At 51.1% G+C, this 21,850-nt stretch overlaps 1 protein-coding gene across 3 annotated transcripts in view; it reads left to right on the plus strand.

The window, feature by feature from the left end:
- Positions 1 to 2,144: 2,144 nt before the first annotated feature.
- The window catches only part of fbln1 (fibulin 1), a 29,265-nt gene continuing 9,559 nt past the window's right edge, over positions 2,145 to 21,850 (plus strand). The window contains exons 1-16 of one of the 3 annotated variants that reach the window (XM_062461046.1): positions 2,145 to 2,432; positions 7,577 to 7,694; positions 10,451 to 10,583; positions 11,676 to 11,820; positions 12,279 to 12,344; positions 12,633 to 12,725; positions 12,823 to 12,960; positions 13,182 to 13,319; positions 13,580 to 13,723; positions 13,930 to 14,055; positions 14,273 to 14,398; positions 14,805 to 14,924; positions 15,028 to 15,159; positions 15,895 to 16,018; positions 20,773 to 20,918; positions 21,624 to 21,764. In XM_062461046.1, coding sequence (XP_062317030.1) covers positions 2,378 to 2,432; positions 7,577 to 7,694; positions 10,451 to 10,583; positions 11,676 to 11,820; positions 12,279 to 12,344; positions 12,633 to 12,725; positions 12,823 to 12,960; positions 13,182 to 13,319; positions 13,580 to 13,723; positions 13,930 to 14,055; positions 14,273 to 14,398; positions 14,805 to 14,924; positions 15,028 to 15,159; positions 15,895 to 16,018; positions 20,773 to 20,918; positions 21,624 to 21,764 — 1,945 coding nt within the window. In that variant the 5' untranslated portion in view covers positions 2,145 to 2,377. Of the gene's footprint in view, positions 2,433 to 7,576; positions 7,695 to 10,450; positions 10,584 to 11,675; positions 11,821 to 12,278; positions 12,345 to 12,632; positions 12,726 to 12,822; positions 12,961 to 13,181; positions 13,320 to 13,579; positions 13,724 to 13,929; positions 14,056 to 14,272; positions 14,399 to 14,804; positions 14,925 to 15,027; positions 15,160 to 15,894; positions 16,019 to 16,554; positions 17,330 to 20,772; positions 20,919 to 21,623; positions 21,765 to 21,850 lie in introns of those variants that run through there. The other 2 variants (XM_062461047.1, XM_062461048.1) reach the window with 2 other exon arrangements.

Below are 21,850 nucleotides of genomic sequence, written 5' to 3' on the forward strand. Positions count from 1 at the left end.
CTGTGTTCCCGTCCCACTGTCAGGCACAGGCCTCGTGCTGCCTGTGTTCGTGTCCCACTGTCAGGCACAGGCCTCGTGCTGCCTGTGTTCCCGTCCCACTGTCAGGCACAGGCCTCATGCTTTACATTTAGTCATTTGGCAGACGCTCTTATCCAGAGCGACTTACAGTAAGTACAGGGACATTCCCCCGAGGCAAGAAGGGTGAAGTGCCTTGCCCAACGTCACAACGTCATTTGACACGGCCAGGAATCGAACTGGCAACCTTCAGATTACTAGCCCGATTCCCTAACCGCTCAGCCACCTGACTCCTGAAATGCTGCCTGTGTTCCTGTCCCACTGTCAGACACAGGCCTCATGCTGCCTGTGTTCCTGTCCCACTGTCAGGCACAGGCCTCATGCTGCCTGTGTTCCTGTCCCACTGTCGGGTCACAACAACATGTGTGACCCGACACAAGTTGCCCAACCCAACAGGACAAGTTGGGTTGGGCTTCAAACAGCCTGTTCTGACCTCCAGAAGATTAGCACCATTCAACGCTGACCTCTGAGGCTCTAATGTCTTTCTCTAAGCCAAGAGCCAGCCCTGGCTGCTGTTTCCAGTTAAAACCCTGACGGGGGTGAGGAGAGGGGAAATGGCAATGGGGAGGGGGAAAGAGGCAGTAGAATAGATTGATAGAATGGAATAGAAGAAGAAGAAAGCAGTGATGTGGGAGGTTAGGGGAAGAAGCACATTCCATAGGTGTTCCTCGGATCCCCTCTCTGCTGTGGTGAACCAGGATCCAGTCTGGGTCTAGGTCAGGGTGTGTAAGAGCCTTACATGGTCAAAAAAAGCCCTCTCCCTGTGACTCACTTGGTTCCTCACCAGAAGAGAGATCAAATTAAAAAACAGGACAGCTGTAAAAGTGAGGTCTGTTGTTTCTTGGAAAGTACAGTATGTTTGCTCAGTAGATGCCACATCGCACTGTCTGTGGTGATTTCGTCACAATGAAGGTGCTGGAAGGGTTGTGGGCTAAATCCTGCACGCGGCTCCGTTTTATTCCAGGTGTTTGATAGTGATTTCTGACGTTAAAATAACATCTTGATGAGTCAACGTTTTTTCCAGACATTTGTTATTTGACGCTATGTCTTGGTACAGTACATTTAAGTCAATATGTCCATTGGTTGAAAAAGTAGCACGGATTGTTTTTCATCTGTTTCAACCCATTACTCAACATTACTGTAAGAATAATTATCTTGAGACTACAGCAGTTTCTCACCACCGTAAGAACGACATACTGCATGATTGAGGCATTTGTGTTGCCTGTCTTTTTTCTTATGATATATCTCTCGACAGTCTGTGAGGTGGTGGAGACACATGGCTGTGGTTAGATGATCGTTTACCGCTGCCTCTGTCGCTATGCCCAGAGCCAGAAGACTGATTGAATTCGCAGAGAGCCTTAATGGTTGGTATGAAAGTTTTATTACGTCCAGCAATTATTTTTTTCCTCCTTGCCAGGTATTGGCACATACAAAAGCTAATTATGCCCTCCAACAAATTGAGAAACTTGAGGAGTGTCTAAAGGCTATACAAGCATCTGTTTATGGCAACCTTTGATGAGATCAATCAATCATTTTCCTGGGGGGTCATTTCATCAAACTCAAACACTGCATGGTGAACAATTACACAAGTCTGTCTTCCCGAAACGGCTCGTAAATTTAATGCGGACTTTGCATTGCATGTTTGGAATTTCTTTTAACCGAGTAATCATGAAGACTGAATGGATTGCCGTCTGAACATAGCCACAACAGATTTTTTGATAACCACAAAACCGCGCCAGATGTTCTTTAATACTGGGAGATCGTGTTGTCATAGACAGAGCAGTCTGGCTGAAGATGATAAACATAGCAAACAACCTGAATCAATAGCTGTGGTTCACATGCAGTACACTTTCAAAGCGATCAAGTTTTAATGTAGCCTATATTACAATTCATTTGAGAATAGTTTATCGATCCGTCATTTTAAAGTAGGTGGTGCTTCTAACTTAAGTATTTTGCAAAAGTGAGAAAACGAATAGATGTGATCTCTGACAACATTTCAATCTACTTAATAAACTGTTTGCCGAAGTTTGCGCGGACACCGTGACTGCAAGTCGTTACTATGGCCCCTGCCCGCCCCTCACAGTCATAATTAGACGTTCGTTCCAAGACAGTCACGCTGCTACTCATTCAACCCTGCATCACACTCAATCCTTTCCAGCGGTGCGCTCCAAATCTTTCTACCTTTCGTCTGGAAATCTGCGTATCTGTGAGAAACTGCGGGCTGGTGTTAATTCACACATAGCATAGAATCTTAGACGTCTGCTGAACAGTATTTTAGTAGGGCAAGAAATCTCATCATTCAATGGCTCCCTGCGTAGTGCTACTTTTTTCTCTGTTCGGAGTTATCAGTGGGCAAGGTAAGTTACTCCTCCACATTACTCAGAGATAAACCATTCGTGATTTTCACATTCGTTTACTGAATGTGTGCAATAAGTCTTCTTGTGTCCTGAAAGTATTATAGAAACGGTTGGTGACCATGTGCTATTCTTATGTGTTTCATATGCGTGTGTGTGTGCGTGTGTGTGCGTGCGTGTGTGTGTGGAGGGGGCAGTATTTGAGTATGTATGCTATGACTACAATGATTGTTACATTGTTAACTAAATATAACAGCCAAAACATGCATGCTATGGAATGGTAGGCACATTTACTGTAACATTAATCCGGATTACACAAGCATTACAAACATTAGCGTAACAGAGACTGCAAGGCTGGGGCCAACTGATCAGTTAACTCTCTGATGGGGTGTTCTCGGAGCCAGGGCCCCTGCTGTGTATTGACCCACGAACTGATCAGGTAAAAGGACAGGGGGCTGATTTACACCCAAGTTCCTGTTTAAGGGTCACTGAGGCGTGGGACTGTCCGGAGCCCAAGCCCAGGGCCACACATGGGGCCCCTTTCACAGTCAGCAGGGGGCCCTTGCTCACGCCTGCCAGCCTATCAGGAGCAAGGTCAGGGGTCGGCGTGGGCTGTCCCTCAATTAGGGACGGGGTGGACTCAGTGGAGACGTTCTCACCAGATCAGGGGACAAGCACAAGCCTCGTGGATTCCAAACGGCGTGTTTTCCATATGATAGAGACACACACCTGTCCAGATAAGGCAGCCTGCACATCCACAGATGTAAAGATAGAATGTTAATGCACCCTTTTAGACAGCCACCCCCAGCCCCCTCGGTCCTGATTCATGTCGGGAACAATGAGTCCCGCCTGAGGAAAGGAACTCTGCGTCTCTGTGATTGACCGGGAGACAGAAGATTCCAGAAAGCTCCTTAGATAAACTATCCAGGCCGAGTGAGTGCGTCTGCCTGCAGCTCTGGAGGGGTGGGCTCTATCTCTGCCTGAGCGTCTGGAGGGCGTGGACTTCTCTGGACTCATTAAGTCCTGTTTACATGAGAAGTCTAGACGGGGGCCAGCCATGCGCCCTGCTCTTCCCGGACTGAACCAACCCCTGGCCCTCTTCACCAGCTCTGGGTTCCAACCTAGACTTTAGCCCACTTGCAGACAGACAATGCATCACATAGGTAGACAGGCAGACAGGCAGACAACGATGGCTGCTTCGAAAGAGCTGGTTTGCCTCGTTTGATAGAATAACAGGAGTTAGATTTAAGACTCTCTCTGTTCTTTCAATTAGTTTGCTGAAGGGGTAGACTGTGGTGACTGAGAAATGGCTTTGCCATGCTGTGCGAGTTAGGATTAGTTATCAGGAAAGAGACCAGAAGAGAAAAGATGACAGAATTCACGAGAGAGAAAAAAAAGACGCTCTCACATGACCACCTTTTCCTGTCGGTTGAAAAACGTTCATTCTGTGTCTCCTCCTCTGTGCTTGGAGAGAAACTTCTGGAGCTTTGTGTCTCCTGGGACCTGGCAGGGTAGTCGTTTGGGGCCTGCCTCTCTTTCAATAGCACTGCCGTTGGTTCCAAGGTGGTTTGGCAAGGAGATATAAGCTCATCGTAATGCTCAAGAGCACCAGACTAGTCAAAACAGGAGCAGTTGAAGAGAAGCATCGAGCTGTGTTTACCACAGGAGGGGTTTCAACTAGTCCCTGTTTCTCTAGACTACAGCCTTTACTCTTTGAACAACTCTTTTATAAGCTTCTCAAGAACATCCTGGTGTTTGTTTCAGTCTTCAAATAGACACCGTAAGGAGAGAGCGAGAGAGGTGAAAAGAGAGAAAGCTTCTCTGAGAGGCTGTTACAGGCTTGTTAAGAAGCCGCATTGTTTCACTTCATTGCTAGGAGGTTTATGAGGGAACTTCTAGGATGCACATGGTGCTTCCAGCCAACTTGCTAGCACACCTCCAACCTGCTAGCACACCCCCAACCTGCTAGCACACCCCCAACCTGCTAGCACACCTCCAACCTGCTAGCACACCCCCAACCTGCTAGCACACCCCCAACCTGCTAGCACACCCCCAACCTGCTAGCACACCTCCAACCTGCTAGCACACCCCCAACCTGCTAGCACACCCCCAACCTGCTAGCACACCTCCAACCTGATAGCACACCCCCAACCTGCTAGCACACACCCAACTTGCTAGCACACCCCCAACCTGCTAGCACACCCCCAACCTGCTAGCACACCTCCAACCTGCTAGCACACCCCCAACCTGCTAGCACACCCCCAACCTGCTAGCACACCCCCATCCTGCTAGCACACCCCCAACCTGCTAGCACACCCCCAACCTGCTAGCACACCCCCAGCCTGCTAGCACACACCCAACCTGCTAGCACACCCCCAACCTGCTAGCACACCCCCAACCTGCTAGCACACCCCCAACCTGCTAGCACACCCCCAACCTGCTAGCACACCCCCAGCCTGCTAGCACACACCCAACCTGCTAGCACACACCCAACCTGCTAGCACACCCCCAACCTGCTAGCACACCCCCAGCCTGCTAGCACACACCCAACCTGCTAGCACACCCCCAACCTGCTAGCACACCCCCAACCTGCTAGCACACCCCCAGCCTGCTAGCACACCCCCAACCTGCTAGCACACCCCCAACCTGCTAGCACACCCCCATCCTGCTAGCACACCTCCAACCTGCTAGCACACCCCCAACCTGCTAGCACACCCCCAACCTGCTAGCACACCCCCAACCTGCTAGCACACCCCCAACCTGCTAGCACACCCCCAGCCTGCTAGCACACACCCAACCTGCTAGCACACCCCCATCCTGCTAGCACACCTCCAACCTGCTAGCACACCCCCAACCTGCTAGCACACCCCCATCCTGCTAGCACACCTCCAACCTGCTAGCACACCCCCAACCTGCTAGCACACCCCCAGCCTGCTAGCACACACCCAACCTGCTAGCACACCCCCAACCTGCTAGCACACCCCCAACCTGCTAGCACACCCCCAACCTGCTAGCACACCCCCAGCCTGCTAGCACACACCCAACCTGCTAGCACACACCCAACCTGCTAGCACACCCCCAACCTGCTAGCACACCCCCAGCCTGCTAGCACACACCCAACCTGCTAGCACACCCCCAACCTGCTAGCACACCCCCAACCTGCTAGCACACCCCCAGCCTGCTAGCACACCCCCAACCTGCTAGCACACCCCCAACCTGCTAGCACACCCCCATCCTGCTAGCACACCTCCAACCTGCTAGCACACCCCCAACCTGCTAGCACACCCCCAACCTGCTAGCACACCCCCAACCTGCTAGCACACCCCCAACCTGCTAGCACACCCCCAACCTGCTAGCACACCCCCAACCTGCTAGCACACCCCCAACCTGCTAGCACACCCCCAGCCTGCTAGCACACCCCCAACCTGCTAGCACACCCCCAACCTGCTAGCACACCCCCAGCCTGCTAGCACACACCCAACCTGCTAGCACACCCCCAACCTGCTAGCACACCCCCAACCTGCTAGCACACCCCCAGCCTGCTAGCACACCCCCAACCTGCTAGCACACCCCCAGCCTGCTAGCACACCCCCAACCTGCTAGCACACCCCCAACCTGCTAGCACACCCCCAGCCTGCTAGCACACCCCCAACCTGCTAGCACACCCCCAGCCTGCTAGCACACCCCCAACCTGCTAGCACACCCCCAACCTGCTAGCACACCCCCAGCCTGCTAGCACACCCCCAACCTGCTAGCACACCCCCATCCTGCTAGCACACCCCCAGCCTGCTAGCACACCCCACGGCCCCAGCCTGGCTTTGTGATGTGGCTGATGTTGGCGTCTGGAGAATCTGATCTGTTGTTTAATAACATTAGTCCAGCTCTAGGAGGGAGTGACCGCCCAGCTGAATGCATCTGAGATAAATGAACATTTATGTATTGAATTCACCTTTCCATCAGAAGACCTTTACCTAGCCAATCGCCTAGCCCCGGAAAGGTCATACGAGAATCCAGTTTCGCTGGGATCACCATATTAATCTCTCACTTATCACTGGATTTTCACATTTCTCTTGAATAAAAAATCATATTCCACAATACCTATCAGAAAAGGATTGTATATCTCGTTGTATTCAGTTATACCTTTGGCGGCCTCCTTTTTGCAATGTTTCATTTCAGACATAAAGTCATCTCTGAGAGCATTAAGCTCAACTATAAATTGAGGCCGACACGTCCAGACCCTTGTCCTCCCCCTCTCGTCACAGATATGTCTGGCCTTGTGTTTATTTCCATAGACATGAGTTGGTTTCACAATGTTCCGTTATTTTCAAAAGCTAACAGACAACAGATTAAATTGCAACGACTTAACAAAATATTAGTTCATACCAAGCCTGTGTCCTTCTCTTATACCAGTTTGGCTGATAGATCTTTGTTTGGGCCTAGGGCAAGCTAGCCCATGCAGCCAACCTGCCAGACGCAATTTAATGTTTGGCAGATCCCATCAACCACAAAGAAAGTCGTGTATTTGATGTGATTGAGACGGCTGATTGTTTACAGAGCCATGGCATTCCTCGCTAGCTAATCCACGTCAAAAACGAACCGAGCACCACAGTCTTGGTGGAATGCCCGTCGGAAAGACTCTCTCGTTTCAGCACAACACAACCATCAGTCAATATGACTGGCCAAACGTTTACGATTATTTAAAAATGTGCCAAACTCGGTTGAATTTGTCTTCCTAGTATTTGCTCAATGTTAATCTAGCATAGATGACATGCTAAATCTTGGTGTCTGAGTGGGACTTCCAAGTGGAGCACATAAATATGTGTTGAAAGTCTTACTTGTCACTTTCACAATTTCTGTCCAGTCACTTGCATTGCAAACTTACTTGTGTGCTTTTGTGTGTCTATTTGTAGACAAAGGAACAGTAACGGCTGTTTCCCACATAGAAACTGGGGGGCATTTTCGCCTACACTTAAACACACACACACACAGACACACACACACACACAGACAGACAGACACACACACACACACACACACACACACACACACACAGACACACACACACACAGACACACACACAGACACACACACACACACACACACACACACACACACACACACAGCTCATCAGTGATTTTCTTCCACAGCAGTGACAGGTGGAGAGCAGATCTCCATCGAGGACTGCTGCAAAGATGGTCGAAATCGTGGCATCGACAATGAGGACTGCACAGCCCTGCCTCTCATTTCAGAGTCCACTACCTGCAGGTAAGGGTGACGGGGAGATAGTAATCAGAGAGACTGGAAGGACTATGGCTTCATCCGTAATACCTGTCATACCTGTGGAGAAGATAATTAAAATCTAGCAGCAGACTACATTTCACCTCCACAGCTGCATGGTGGTTATCTTAGGAGCAGATGACAGCTCTCACTTTCTGACACCAGACTTCCCGCCCTTACGCCCACCCGGTTGGGTCTCTTACACCCTCATGTGTGAAGCTCACCTCAGAACTGGTCCCCGAGGGCGAGTCTGTCAAGCTACTTCGGAGGGAAGTACAGATTGCGACAGGGTGAAGGATGACTTCATAAATCCCCCTGTCCACTTGACGTGAGAGAGTGAGGATGCCACTACACCCCAGAGAGGCTGCAGGCCCTGGGAGGACTATGAGAGGTGGGCAGCCTGTGAGAGGTGGGCAGCCTGTGAGAGGTGGGCAGCCTGTGAGAGGTGGGCAGCCTGTGAGAGGTGGGCAGCCTGTGAGAGGTGGGCAGCCTGTGAGAGGTGGGCAGCCTGTGAGAGGTGGGCAGCCTGTGAGAGGTGGGCAGCCTGTGAGAGGTGGGCAGCCTGTGAGAGGTGGGCAGCCTCTGGTCTCTGCTCCGACGGTGACGGGATCCATTCCTCAATCAGCGCCCGCCGAGTGCAGATGTGTTTACTTTGGCCCTGTGGTCCAGAATGTGTTCATATTATGGTGGAGAGGTTCCAAAAATGAGGTTGGGTGACCAAGGGGTAAGAGGAGGTGGGAGGTTGAGGGGGGGGGGGGATGCAAGAAAATGGGGGTATTTTCGAATTCAGGAAATACCTAGGACATGAAACTATATGCAGACAGAGGACTGGAGTCGGGGAATAACAGGAAAGCAGAGGGATTATTTCAGACACTGGGAAAGAGGGAGGGGAAAAAGAAAAGAATGAAGGAGCAGAAACCCCCTTGACTGTGACTGAGAAGGTTCAGGAGAGGAGCTGTGTGCTCCTGAGTCTGTGACTGTGACTGAGAAGGTTCAGGAGAGGAGTTGTGTGCTCCTGAGTCTGTGACTGAGAAGGTTCAGGAGAGGAGCTGTGTGCTCCTGAGTCTGTGACTGAGAAGGTTCAGGAGAGGAGCTGTGTGCTCCTGAGTCTGTGACTGAGAAGGTTCAGGAGAGGAGCTGTGTGCTCCTGAGTCTGTGACTGAGAAGGTTCAGGAGAGGAGCTGTGTGGAGATGTCAGTTTAGTTTTTGTGTGTTTTTTTATGAAAAGAGAGTTCCGGTAAGAGGACGATAAAGAGGCTTGTTGGAAGCGGGAAGAGCATGGCAGCGGCGTTCTGCCCGTCTCGTCTCTCGTCAAACGAACGTGTCCGCAGACGAGAGACGTGCGGAGTCGCTCAGCTGCACCCGCTTGGTGCTACTGTTCGTGAGATGTCTAAGTAGATGGGCTCTGATTGGCCAAACTGGCCTGGTGGTCAGAGGAAGGGATCTGTCATCTGCCCAGGAGAGCACCCCCAAATGAGGGAGGGATCTGTCATCTGCCCAGGACAGCACCCCCAAATGAGGGAGGGATCTGTCATCTGCCCAGGACAGCACCCCCAAATGAGGGAGGGATGTGTCATCTGCCCAGGAGAGCACCCCCAAATGAGGGAGGGATCTGTCATCTGCCCAGGACAGCACCCCCAAATGAGGGAGGGATCTGTCATCTGCCCAGGACAGCACCCCCAAATGAGGGAGGGATCTGTCATCTGCCCAGGAGAGCACACCCAAATGAGGGAGGGATCTGTCATCTGCCCAGGAGAGCACCCCCAAATGAGGGAGGGATCTGTCATCTGCCCAGGAGAGCACCCCCAAATGAGGGAGGGATCTGTCATCTGCCCAGGACAGCACCCCCAAATGAGGGAGGGATCTGTCATCTGCCCAGGACAGCACCCCCAAATGAGGGAGGGATGTGTCATCTGCCCAGGAGAGCACCCCCAAATGAGGGAGGGATCTGTCATCTGCCCAGGACAGCACCCCCAAATGAGGGAGGGATCTGTCATCTGCCCAGGACAGCACCCCCAAATGAGGGAGGGATCTGTCATCTGCCCAGGAGAGCACACCCAAATGAGGGAGGGATCTGTCATCTGCCCAGGAGAGCACCCCCAAATGAGGGAGGGATCTGTCATCTGCCCAGGAGAGCACCCCCAAATGAGGGAGGGATCTGTCATCTGCCCAGGAGAGCACCCCCAAATGAGGGAGGGATCTGTCATCTGCCCAGGACAGCACCCCCAAATGAGGGAGGGATCTGTCATCTGCCCAGGACAGCGAATGAGGGAGGGATGGAAGTGTGTGGTTCTAGGATCTGGGATCCCTTACGACAACAACCACCTACACTACCGGGAACGATACACTACCGGGAACGATACACTACCGGGAACGACTCACCCAAGGGATGAGAAGACGTTTCTATGTTAGGTTTTAGTTTGACGTCAGAACCCAAGAACAGCCAAAGTGTGGAAAGAAACAAGAAATCCATTTGATTTGGATCCGTATCTATGCTAAAGAGACTGAGCAGGCAGGAGTTCCCCCCCCCCCCCCCCCCCCCCTCACAGGTCACATGGGGCTGTCTCTCCTCGCTCAGCCGTCTGCGCAGCTGGGCCAGGCTGGGGAGACCCCCACTAGGCATGCCCGGGGCCCATTTTAATGGTTAGCAGATCAACACAGTGTTCTACTCCAGCAAGGAAATCTGGGACGCCGTTCAGAATAACTTGGTCTTCCCTGTGTGTCGTGTTCTTGCTCCCTGACAGGATAGTGCAGGAGCAGTGCTGTGCAGCCGTTCTGGAAGATACCATCTGCACCAACGGCATCAACATGGCCAAGGACCAGGGTGCCTGCGAGACGCTGTACTCTGGGTCCACCTGTGAGACCAAGACTGCTAAGGTGCGTGTGTGTGTGGATAAGGGTTGAGTGTGGAGGGATGGGGGTTGTGGGTGGGGGTGGGGGTGGGGAGGGTTGTGTGTGTGGGTGTTGTGTGTGTGTGGATAAGGGCTGTGTGTCTCTACCTGTGTTTTCACAACACAAGTGCACATGGGCATCGCTATGTTGGAGTCAGGAGAAGTGGTAGGAGGAGCCAGAGAGACAAACCAGTCATTGTTCGCTCCAAAGACTCTTTCTTTCCAAGATCAAGGCCCATCACTCATCTGGAGGGGAGAAGGAGAGAGATGGATCAAGTGTGTGTGTGTGTGTGTGTGACCGTCGGTGTGTACACTCAGCAAGCAGGCTGAGGCATGTCACTCTGGAGAGGAATGGAGTCCTGGTTGCTTTCAGGTAGATTATAAATTCACCTCAGATACTGTCTTGTCAAGGCTGTCTGCCAAGTTCCTGAACGCCCTCTCTATCCCGAAGCGAAGACACGGCCCTCGCTTTAGGGGGTTCTGTTTCCACAACACTCCTCAGCCCATTCGTCACTCTTATTGAAATTTGTCAGATGGGTTTAAGGGAGAATTATAAATCATTGTCAGTCTGTCTCTTTGCCAGACCCCCTCTATAAGGGACTCATACAGTTGATTGTAGGATAAACAGTGTGTATGTTGGTCACCCTAGCTTTTGATCAGCTTAGTTTGAATCAGAAAGGATTGAACAGATTTAGCCTTCTGGGCCAGTCTGAGCCACCTTATCACTCTGCTTTAATAAAACCTTATGATATCCTGAATGACTTACTGGCAGACTGCTCACAAACACACACACGCACACACACACTCACACACACACTCACAAACACACACACAGCCTCTTATCCCAGTCATGCCCCAGACTTCACCACAAGACAACGATGATTGACAGGATATCACCCAGCTGGAAGGAAATTGTGTCATTTTTCTACACTGGCTGTCTGTCTACATCAGTCTGTCAGTCAGTCTGTCTGACTATCTGACTTTCTATGATCTTTTATCTGTATCCATGACAACCTGTGTGTGTGTGTGTGTGTGTGTGTGTGTCTCTCTGTGTGTGTGTCCCTGTGTGTGTGTGTAGATGTGCTGTGACTGCTGTCTGCTGGGCCGGGCAGCCCAGGAGCAGGGTTTACCCTGCGACCACAGCCTGTCCCTGGGCTACCAGTGTGGTCTGGTGTCCCGGGCCTGCTGCACGGACGGAGCGCCGGACACCAAGCCCACCCACGGTAGGAGGCTCCCAGGGGGGGGGGGGGGGGGATACAGGGCTGGGGGGAGGGGCAGTTGGTTTGGTAGACAAAACAATTTAACGCATACATAAAATACTGTTTAAAAGAAAAGAAGATGCCATTAAAAATACCATACACAACACTAAAAGATACAATAAAACAACCCTAGCAGGAAGAAGCAGAGAGGAAATTAGCAACAAGTTGCAACAAAGTACCAACAGTTAACATCAAGTTGTGAGTCAAGATCATTCTGGCTGTTTGTTGTTCATCTCACAAGCTTTGAAGAAGTGATTGAAAGATGAACGCGTTCCCCATCCTGGTTCAGAGCAGTGCTGCCACCTGGTGGCTGTTTGTACACATTGTCACATCCTGTAGTTTCACTGTTTGTACACATTGTCACATCCTGTAGTTTCACTGTTTGGGACTCACTGAAGGGGTTTCTTCTTGTGTCATTGTAGCTTCTGATAAGGACAATGAAACGAGCACCAATGGAGACGAGACATTGCTGAACGACCAGTGTAAAGGTAACTATAGAGTGTACAATTTCGGGGGAAATTGTGAAGTGTGCTTGCAGCTGCCCCAGCTGGGGTAACTACATCACCTCCAAACCTACCGTTTAAACTATTATCAAATGTCCAAATATTTGGTAAGAGTTTTCACTGGCGGAACAAACTTAGATTAAATTGTACATTATACACTTATACCCTCCTCCCCCCTCCCGTCCTCTCTCTCTCTTTCCTCCCCTCCTCCTCTCTCTCTCCTCCCCTCCTCCCCCCTCCTCTCTCCCCTCCTCCCCTCCTCCTCCCCTCCAGAATCAGGGAGGTGTAATCAGCAGTGTGTGGGTAATGGCATCTGCACCTGTTTCAAAGGCTACAAACTCAAACCTGACGAGAAGACCTGTGAAGGTGAGCGCCACTTCCACACTGAGTTTGAGCTGTAAAGGGGCATTGCAACACATTTCTAAGTGTTGAACCCTGTCTCTCCTGTTACTGTCCTCCCTAGACATCAACGAGTGTCTGCTGGGGTCTCATAACTGCCGCGGGGGCGAGCGCTGCATCAACACGGAGGGCACCTTCCGCTGCCAGCGAGAGGTCAGCTGTGGAACAGGATATGAGCTCACGGACAACAACAGCTGCAAAGGTCAGAGCCCTCTGGAGGTGTGGCGGGAAACTGACAGAGGCAAAGACGCGGTCACTGAAACACACACTGTGTGTGGTTAGGATTAGCAACTTGCCTTTCTGAATGGTAGCTGTGTGACATGTTAGGCTCACGTATCTTCCAGCAAACAATCATATCAGACACTGTGTGAGATTTTCATTTTCCTCCATTATTTAAAAAAAGTTTATTTTGGTGTTGTGCAGATATTGATGAGTGTGAGACCGGGACACACAACTGCGCTCCCCAGTTTGAGTGCCAGAACACGCAGGGCTCGTTCCGCTGCAAGCCCCGCCTCCAGTGTGGACTGGGCTACATCCAGGACGCCCTCGGCAGTTGCATTGGTGGGCACTAGGACCTGGAATCCGTATTCTGGAGGGCCACCCGTCTCCCACTAACGTCACACACAAACTTCTTTTCGCCGTTAGAGTGTTACTAACCTTCTCACGACAGAAGGTGTCTTTTTGTGTCGTGTCAAATGCACGTTATATTGCTAATTATGGTTTATCATCCATATAAACTGGGACTTTAACCTAAACACAAGTTCTTTAAGACGGGCATTTAGAGGACCTGCCCTGACCTCTGCCTGACCTCTGACCCCCAGACATCAACGAGTGTCTGAGTCAGACCGGTCCGTGTCTCTCCGGGCAGACGTGCATAAACACAGTGGGCTCCTACACCTGCCAGCGCAACTCTGTCAACTGTGGCCGGGGCTACCACCTCAACGAGGAGGGCAACCGCTGTGTCGGTACGAAACACAGCTTACTACGCACACACACACACACACACACACACACACACACACACACACACACACACACACACACAGACCACAGCTTCACACACACACACACACACACACACACACACACACACACACACACACACACACACACACAGACCACAGCTTCACACACACACACTTCTCTCACCTCCATGCCTCTCCTCTCCTAGACATCGATGAGTGTCAGGGTCCGGACGGGGCCTGTTCAGGCCATGGCTGCATCAACCTGGTGGGCTCGTTCCGCTGTGAGTGCAAGGCAGGCTACATCTTCAACAGCATCAGCCGCGTCTGCGAAGGTAACCGCTCTGCACCATACAGGAGGCACCTCCACCAGCTGGGGTGTTTGGATGCTTTACTTTTAGGGCCTGTCTTTGGAAACCCGTTTCTGCCCCTGCGATCAGGCCTCAGCCGATGTGGTGCTCGCTCTCAACCAGTGAGCCCTTAGCTGATGGCGTTTGACTTGTTTACTAAAATGATTGATCTTGTTCATTCGTTCTCCTGTGTGCATTTCAGATATCAACGAGTGCAGGCACTACCCTGGACGCCTCTGTGCCCACAAATGTGAGAACGTCCTGGGGTCCTACAAGTGCAGCTGCACCACAGGCTTCAAACTGACCAGCGACGGCAGGAACTGTGATGGTAACCACTTCCTGTGGCTGTTTGCTGTGGCCATAGATATATATATAAATAACCATAACTTGCTCAATTTCCAACCGATTTTTAAACGGTTTGGTTTGTTATCAACGTCAGAGATGTCGTTATGCCACTGCATACTTCTATTCTTAAAAAAAAAACAAAACATAATTATTCATAAGTATGCAGTGGCATAACGACATCTCTGACGTTGATAACAAACCAAACCGTTTAAAAATCGGTTGAAAATTGAGCAAGTTATGGTTATTTAAAAAGTAGATGTAGAACCAACACAATGTTATGGGTGAGCGAGTTGACTGTAGCAAGATGGCCGCCATGTGATGATCTCGTCGTCACACCTATGTCATATCCTGTCTGAGGTGGTGCTGACCCCTCTCTCGCCCGTGTGCAGATGTGAACGAGTGTGAGAGCAATCCCTGCAGCCAGGAGTGTGCCAACGTCTACGGAACCTACCAGTGTTACTGTCGCCGCGGCTACCAGCTCAGCGACACCGACGGCGTCACCTGTGAAGGTGACCCCACCATTCGTCCGACGAGACGAAGGGAGAACACGAGAACCTTACAGTTTCAGGGTCAAACACCTCCTCCACCTTTGACCTTTGACCCCCTCCCCAGATATCGACGAGTGCGCGCTGCCCACCGGAGGTCACATCTGCTCCTACCGCTGCCACAACACTGCCGGAAGCTTCCACTGCACCTGCCCCGCGGCCGGCTACACCCTGGCCCCCAACGGCCGCAACTGCCAGGGTAAGGTTTTTTCAAGATCTCTTTTTTGGCAGTTTTCATGCTTTATGAGATGGTGTGATGTGTGGGTCATGTGATATGTCGGTCATGTGATGTGTGGGTCATGTGATGTGTGTGTCATGTGATGTGTGGATCATGTGATGTCGGTCATGTGATGTGTGGGTCATGTGATGTGTGGGTCATGTGATGTGTGGGTCATGTGATGTGTCTGTCATGGGATGTGTGGGTCATGTGATGTGTGGGTCATGGGATGTGTGGGTCATGGGATGTGTGGGTCATGTGATGTATGGGTCATGTGATGTGTGGGTCATGTGATGTGTGGGTCATGTGATGTGTGGGTCATGTGATGTGTGGGTCATGTGACGTGTGGGTCATGTGATGTGTCGGTCATGTGATGTGTGCGTCATGTGATGTGTGGGTCATGTGACGTGTGCGTCATGTGACGTGTGGGTCATGTGATGTGTGCATCATGTGATGTGTGCGTCATGTGATGTGTGGGTCATGTGATGTGTGGGTCATGTGATGTGTGGGTCACGTGACGTGTGCGTCATGTGACGTGTGGGTCATGTGATGTGTGGGTCATGTGACGTGTGGGTCACGTGACGTGTGGGTCACGTGATGTGTGGGTCATGTGACGTGTGGGTCATGTGACGTGTGGGTCATGTGACGTGTGCGTCATGTGATGTGTGGGTCATGTGACGTGTGGGTCATGTGCGTCTGCCTGGTTTCTCTCCCCAGACGTGGATGAGTGTGTGACGGGCACACACACCTGCTCCGAGACGGAGAGCTGCTTCAACGTGCAGGGGGGCTTCCGCTGCCTGGCCTTCGAGTGTCCGCCCAAATACCGCCGCTCTGGGGAGACGTGAGTACAGGGGGGGTCACACACACCTCACACACACACACACACACACACACACACAGCCACCGCAGCTGCAGTCAAGTGTGTGGAGAGGAAAGAGGTTCTTTTGGAGTCGGAACTCCAGGTCCGCTGGTGACAGTAGAGCACGACCCGAACCAGCGGTCCACAGCGGTCCAGATCTTCCCCTCTGAACCGCGCGCTGCATGACCAGTGTTGCTCCAGATCTAGCATGTTCCCACACACAGTGGACTGCACACAGAGATGCCTACAGACCCTCACATTTTCCAGAAGCTGTACAGGAATGCACCGTAGCTCCCAGTACAGTTCTTGCATGACCCTGCAGGGGGCAGTATGACACACGTATGCCTGGACATAGAGCACTGATTCAGACGGCCCACTTTGATGTGACTGAAATTCTTTCCACTCGCATGCCCAGCACGACCAACCCATTTTGTTTTTGTCTTGTCTTGTCTTCTGCTCTCTATCTGTCCCTCTGTCTTTCTTCACCCCTCTCCACCTCCCCCACCCCTCCTTTGCAGTCGATGCGAGCGCTTGCTTTGCGATCAGACTAGCAGTGAGTGCCTGGCCATGCCTCTGAGAATAACCTACTACCCCCTCACGTTCCCCACCAACATCCCCGTGTTCACCCACGTCTTCCGCATGGGCCCCTCCAGCGTCGCCCCGGGCGACGAGGTCGACATCGCCATGGTGGGGGGAAACGAGGGCGGCTACTTCGTGACCGAGAGGGTGCCCTCCGGTGGCGTGATGTCGGTAGCGCGGGTCATCGCCCAGCCGCAGGACTTTGAGCTGACCCTGGAGCTGAAGCTGCGGCGCTTGGCGGCGGTCAGCAGCTACCTGGCTAAGGTCCTGGTGTTTGTGACCCAGGAGCAGCCCAGGGTTCCTTACAACGCTCTGGAGGAGTGAGCGAGAGCAGGGATGACCGCAGTGCGCTCCAAACAGTAGCCGTGGTATTTAATCTGAGACACGTTTGGGCTTTAGGCACGAGCACAAGCTTTTAGGACCAATTTTTTTTCAGTCTTTTGTGGTTGGACATTTTCTTCTGAGAGATGGTGGTTTGAGAGTCACCCAGCAAGCTGCAGGTGAAATGGAATGTTTGTTTTGAGAAGTGTCTCGTGCTGCCTCTAGGTGGCGCTCTGGGTCAGGGTAAGACATGAGGAAGTGTCCTAAGACTACGTATAATCGACTGGAATTGGATAATCACTGCATAGTGTAAAGTCTATAATCATACAGTGTCCTATGGTTTATGTGTTAAATGAATTGTTTTCTAATAAAACTCAGATGGGAGTAACAGGATCCATCTGGAAAGTTCTATAAAGGCAGTTTGTGGCTTAAACTAAGGATAGAACCAAACTTGAACTATATTAACCCATTACGTCGGACAGGGTAGAATGACAGTCTAGTTTGATAAATAACCAACTGATATCCCTTGGCCAACACTTTCTGTAGACAGCAATGTCAGTAGTTTACATAAACAAGATGATCTCAAACTGGACTCTCTAAATCTCTTCGTCAGCAGTTGATTTGCAGCATGGTTCTTCTGTAACAGACTGCATACGATCCTTCAGGAGATCATGTGACAGGCACAGATCCCACATCCTGCAGACCTGCTGATGTGAACCCAAGCTGACGAGGAATCTTGACGGGAGTTAGAACTGAGAGAGTTACAGCCGATGAGATGTGTGTGTGTGGGTGTGTGTGTGGGTGGGAGGGAGGGTGTGTGGGTGGGTGGGAGGGTGTGTGTGTATGGGTGGGTGGGTGTGTGTGTGTGTGTGTGTGTGTGTGGGTGGGAGGGTGTGTGTGTGTGTGTGTGGGTGGGAGTGTGTGTGTGTGTGTGTGTGTGTGTGTGTGTGTGTGTGGGTGGGAGGGAGGGTGTGTGTGTATGGGTGGGTGGGTGGGTGGGTGGGTGGGTGTGTGTGTGTGTGTGTGTGTGGGTGTGTGTGTGTGGGTGTGTGTGTGTGGGTGTGTGTGTGTGGGTGTGTAGGGGGGCGGGGATTTGCAGCGAGGATACTGTATAAATAGTGTGCAATGTTAGCTCAGTGCCTGAGCCATGAAGCTTTTAATAACTGTAAATTCAAATGTCCCTGGTTCCTCCTGTAGCTGTCGGTGGAGTAAAGATGCACTTCTGCTCAAGCGAGGGCGCAGGGGGGAGTTGGGGGGGGGGAGGAAGGGGGGGGAGGAAGGAGGAGGGGGGGAGGAAGGAGGGGGGGGGTTGTCCTTAAAGTAAAAGAAACATGGCGGCACACTAGAGTTTTTTCCCTCTGTTTTGACAGTGAGTTATGGGGTTCTGGGTTCTGGCTGGTGGTCTGAGCGTTTTGTGGCGGCTGCAGCATCAGGGTGTGCAGGATGACTGATTCCCTGCTCTGTTTGTGTTGGGGAGTTATCAATGTGCCGACTATAAATAACAATGACCAAAAAAAGGAAAGGGCCCCTCTTGACCAGAGGACTGCGATCCAGCGGTCTGTTTGTCTTTCTGGGCTGGAGTGCTGGGAGGTGTCTCTGGGTCTCCACGGGCCTCCAGAGCTGAGGAGCAAGGAGCAAGGATGTAAGATCCTTCTGTCACACACACACACATATACACACACATATATACACAGGCACACACACCCATACAGGCATGCTCACATGTGCACACACACACACATGCACACACACACACACACACACACACACACACACACACACACACCCATACAGGCATGCCCACATATGCACACACACATACAGGCATGCCCACATATGCACACACACCCTCGACACACACATGCATACACACAAGCACGGTGTAATTAGACCTCCACTTGCTTCCTTGCTTTGAAGTGCCCCTTCTGCTCCAGGGGGTAGTTCACCCTGGGTCATTATCTTCTCGTAAATCCACCCGCCAGCGCTCTCGCCCTCTTCCCCAGACCCTGCTGCCCGCGCCACATAGCCCGCCGTATTAGAAACTAAGAGAACATTTTGTGGCTTTGGCCTGAACCAAAACACTTGGACCCACCTGCTAATTGGTAATTACAAGCCCCTACCCGGCCGTGGCCTGCCTTCCTGTCAGGGTCTTCTCCCCTCCTGCGCCCCCTGAAAGAAGCGCGTTAACCCAAGCTGTTCTTGGGGTTAAGCTCTAGTCTATAGGTCCCCAGAGGAGAGGCTGAGCTGCAGGGGTTGTGAGTCACCGTGTGGCTATAGGGCAGCGGTGTGCATAAACTGGACCTATACATGGTAACCAGTCTGTTTTCGTAACCTAAAATAGCCGTGTTTCAACTCGTGTCCATTTGAAGCTTGTCCCCAAAGCGTGCAACTGGAACAACTGCATCAGAAGTGGATTCATGTTGTGGTGGACTGTTCCTCCATATGACTTTTAGACTTCTAATGATGGCTGCAGCAAGTCTGAATTGATGTTAAATATACTGCTTAAAAATAACTTTGGAAACAGAAACTTAAGTTACTATTAGTTACAACCCAACTACGTAGTACCTGTAGTGACCATTTGTAGGGGAAATATTAAGTTGTTCATTGAGTTATTAGTTAACAGATGAGCAAAGTAGGTTTTGTAAACTGCTGTTGTTTCTGAGCATGTGCAGAAGAGTTTCAGAGGATGCACTGTAGCAAAAGGCAGCCAATCATTGATTATCTCTACCAAAACAAGATCAATAATAACATCCGCTGACCCTGTCATCTGGGGTTATCTCGGTGTGTAATGACCTGAACATGTCAGGTGTGTGGGTGGCATCCGTCCTGCCTGGACCCCCCTGGCCCCCCTCCTGGCCCCCCTCCTGGACCTGCCACTGATTTGACTGTGAAATATACAAAGTCCTAACTTATCGTATGAGAGCAGCTCAGGCAGGAGGGCTCTGGGAGTTGTCTTGTCTTGTTCCTCACAATTTAGGAGTCATTTAGAAAAAACACTCGCCTCATAAATTCTCCTCAAGAGATTATCCAATACAGAGTTGGGGAGAGGGGGGTGCTCGACAAATCCAAATATTTTCTCCAACAGGTCGTGGATCATTTTCTCTGGGCTTGGTGGAGTGATTCCCCCCTCCACACACACACACACACACACACACACACACACACACACACACACACACACACTAGTCAGTGCATCAGAAAACCATCAATGGCAAAAGCAGCAACCTGACTGCTGTGGGATTTTTTCTGTTGCAGTTGTATTATTCTTCTCCTGCCACATGCAAATCAAATCCAATCAAAATGTATTTGTATAGCCCTTTTTACAAGCAATGTCACAGAGGGCTTCACATACGCCCATAGAACTGCCCCTCAACCAACCTAAACCCTCAAGCACATGCAGCCTGCTTGTTTGTGATGCCAGGACTACAATACCCAGCATCCCTGCTGTGTTTGTGTTGTGGCCACTGGCCAGCTCCTCCAGACTGTGATGAGCTGTTCCCATGTTGGCCCGCTCACTGTGACCTTCACAGGCAGGAGGCGGTTGGTTCCTGCGCTTTTTATCCCCTGAAAGGTCAAAGGTCGTGTGTCCTCCTTTTTCTTTCTGTCTCATTTTCTCGCTTTCCTTCTATCTCTTTGTCTCTCTCTTTCTCTCCTTTCTTTCTTTCTCTTTCCTTCAATCTGTCTTTCTGTCTCTCTCTCCTCTCTCTCTCTCTCTCTCTCTCCCCTTCCCTCTCTTTCTTCTTCTCCCTCTCTCTCCCCTTCTCTCTCTCTCTCTCTCTCTCTCTCTCTCTCTTTCTCTCCCCTTCTCTCTCTCTCTGTCTCTCTCTCCCTCTCAGCAGGGCGAGGGTGGAGCGTTCTGACACCGTGCGCTGTGTGAAGTCCTGCCCGGCCAACGACATCAGCTGCGTCCTGGACCCGGTGCAGTCAGTCTCCCACACTGTCATCTCCATGCCGACCTTCAGGGAGTTCACCAAGCCGGAAGGTTAGAGGGGGCCGTTCTGACACACCACTGGGATTCTTCACGTGACGTGATGGAACTCTTACTGTGACATGATGTAACGCATGGAGCTGTGATAGGATTGATGTCAAATGTGCCTGATGGAAAGGGAGCAAAGCCACAGGGGGTCGGTGTTCTGAGTAAGAAGTTATGTTACGTAATTCACCTCGGTTACACGGTCATAAACTTTCTTATAGAATAGAGAATACATATTATAATATTATAGTATAGTATAATATTCCTGTACATGCATTATAATACACCTTTTCCCCCTCAAAACTCGAAAAGGTTAGACATTCTTAACAGATATTTCACTCCAACCCTATCAAGCATTGGCGAGCCCTAAAAACCAATGAATGCCATATAGACTGGATATGAGTAACCACAGTAATCACACACAGACAGCCAGCGACAACCGCCTGCCTGCATGCGGTACACACTCCAGACACACTCATCCTCTTCTTCATGGGAAGTAGAGAGCTTGTCGTCTCTTCTAAGCCCCTCGTTGGGTAAAGGACTCGCAAGCTTTCAACTGAACAGCGATATGTAGAAGCCTCAAGCCCACTGTGACTGGTCCTGCAAACAATAAATACATTTCATTTTTATTATCTTCCTCTACGGAAAACCGAAAAATAAAACAGGCTCCGAGAGGCCTTTTCCTCCCTCTAACTGAAATCTTCTTCCTGACAGAGATCGTGTTCCTGAGGACCATGTCGCCGGCACACGGCTCCTCTCAGCTGGGAAGCAATGACATCGTCTTTGACATCCTGGAGGGCAACGTCCAGAACTCCTTCGACATCCTCAAGCGCTCCGAGCACGGCATGATCGTGGGTGAGTCGAGGTTCTGTCTCCAAGACCGACCCCATGTTGAGGTTCGGGTGACTTGGGCGAAAGCCGTCGTGGCAGATAACTATCCC

The sequence above is a fragment of the Osmerus eperlanus genome, chromosome 5 (assembly GCF_963692335.1).
Source record: "Osmerus eperlanus chromosome 5, fOsmEpe2.1, whole genome shotgun sequence".
In the NCBI taxonomy this organism is placed as follows: Eukaryota; Metazoa; Chordata; class Actinopteri; order Osmeriformes; family Osmeridae; genus Osmerus; species Osmerus eperlanus.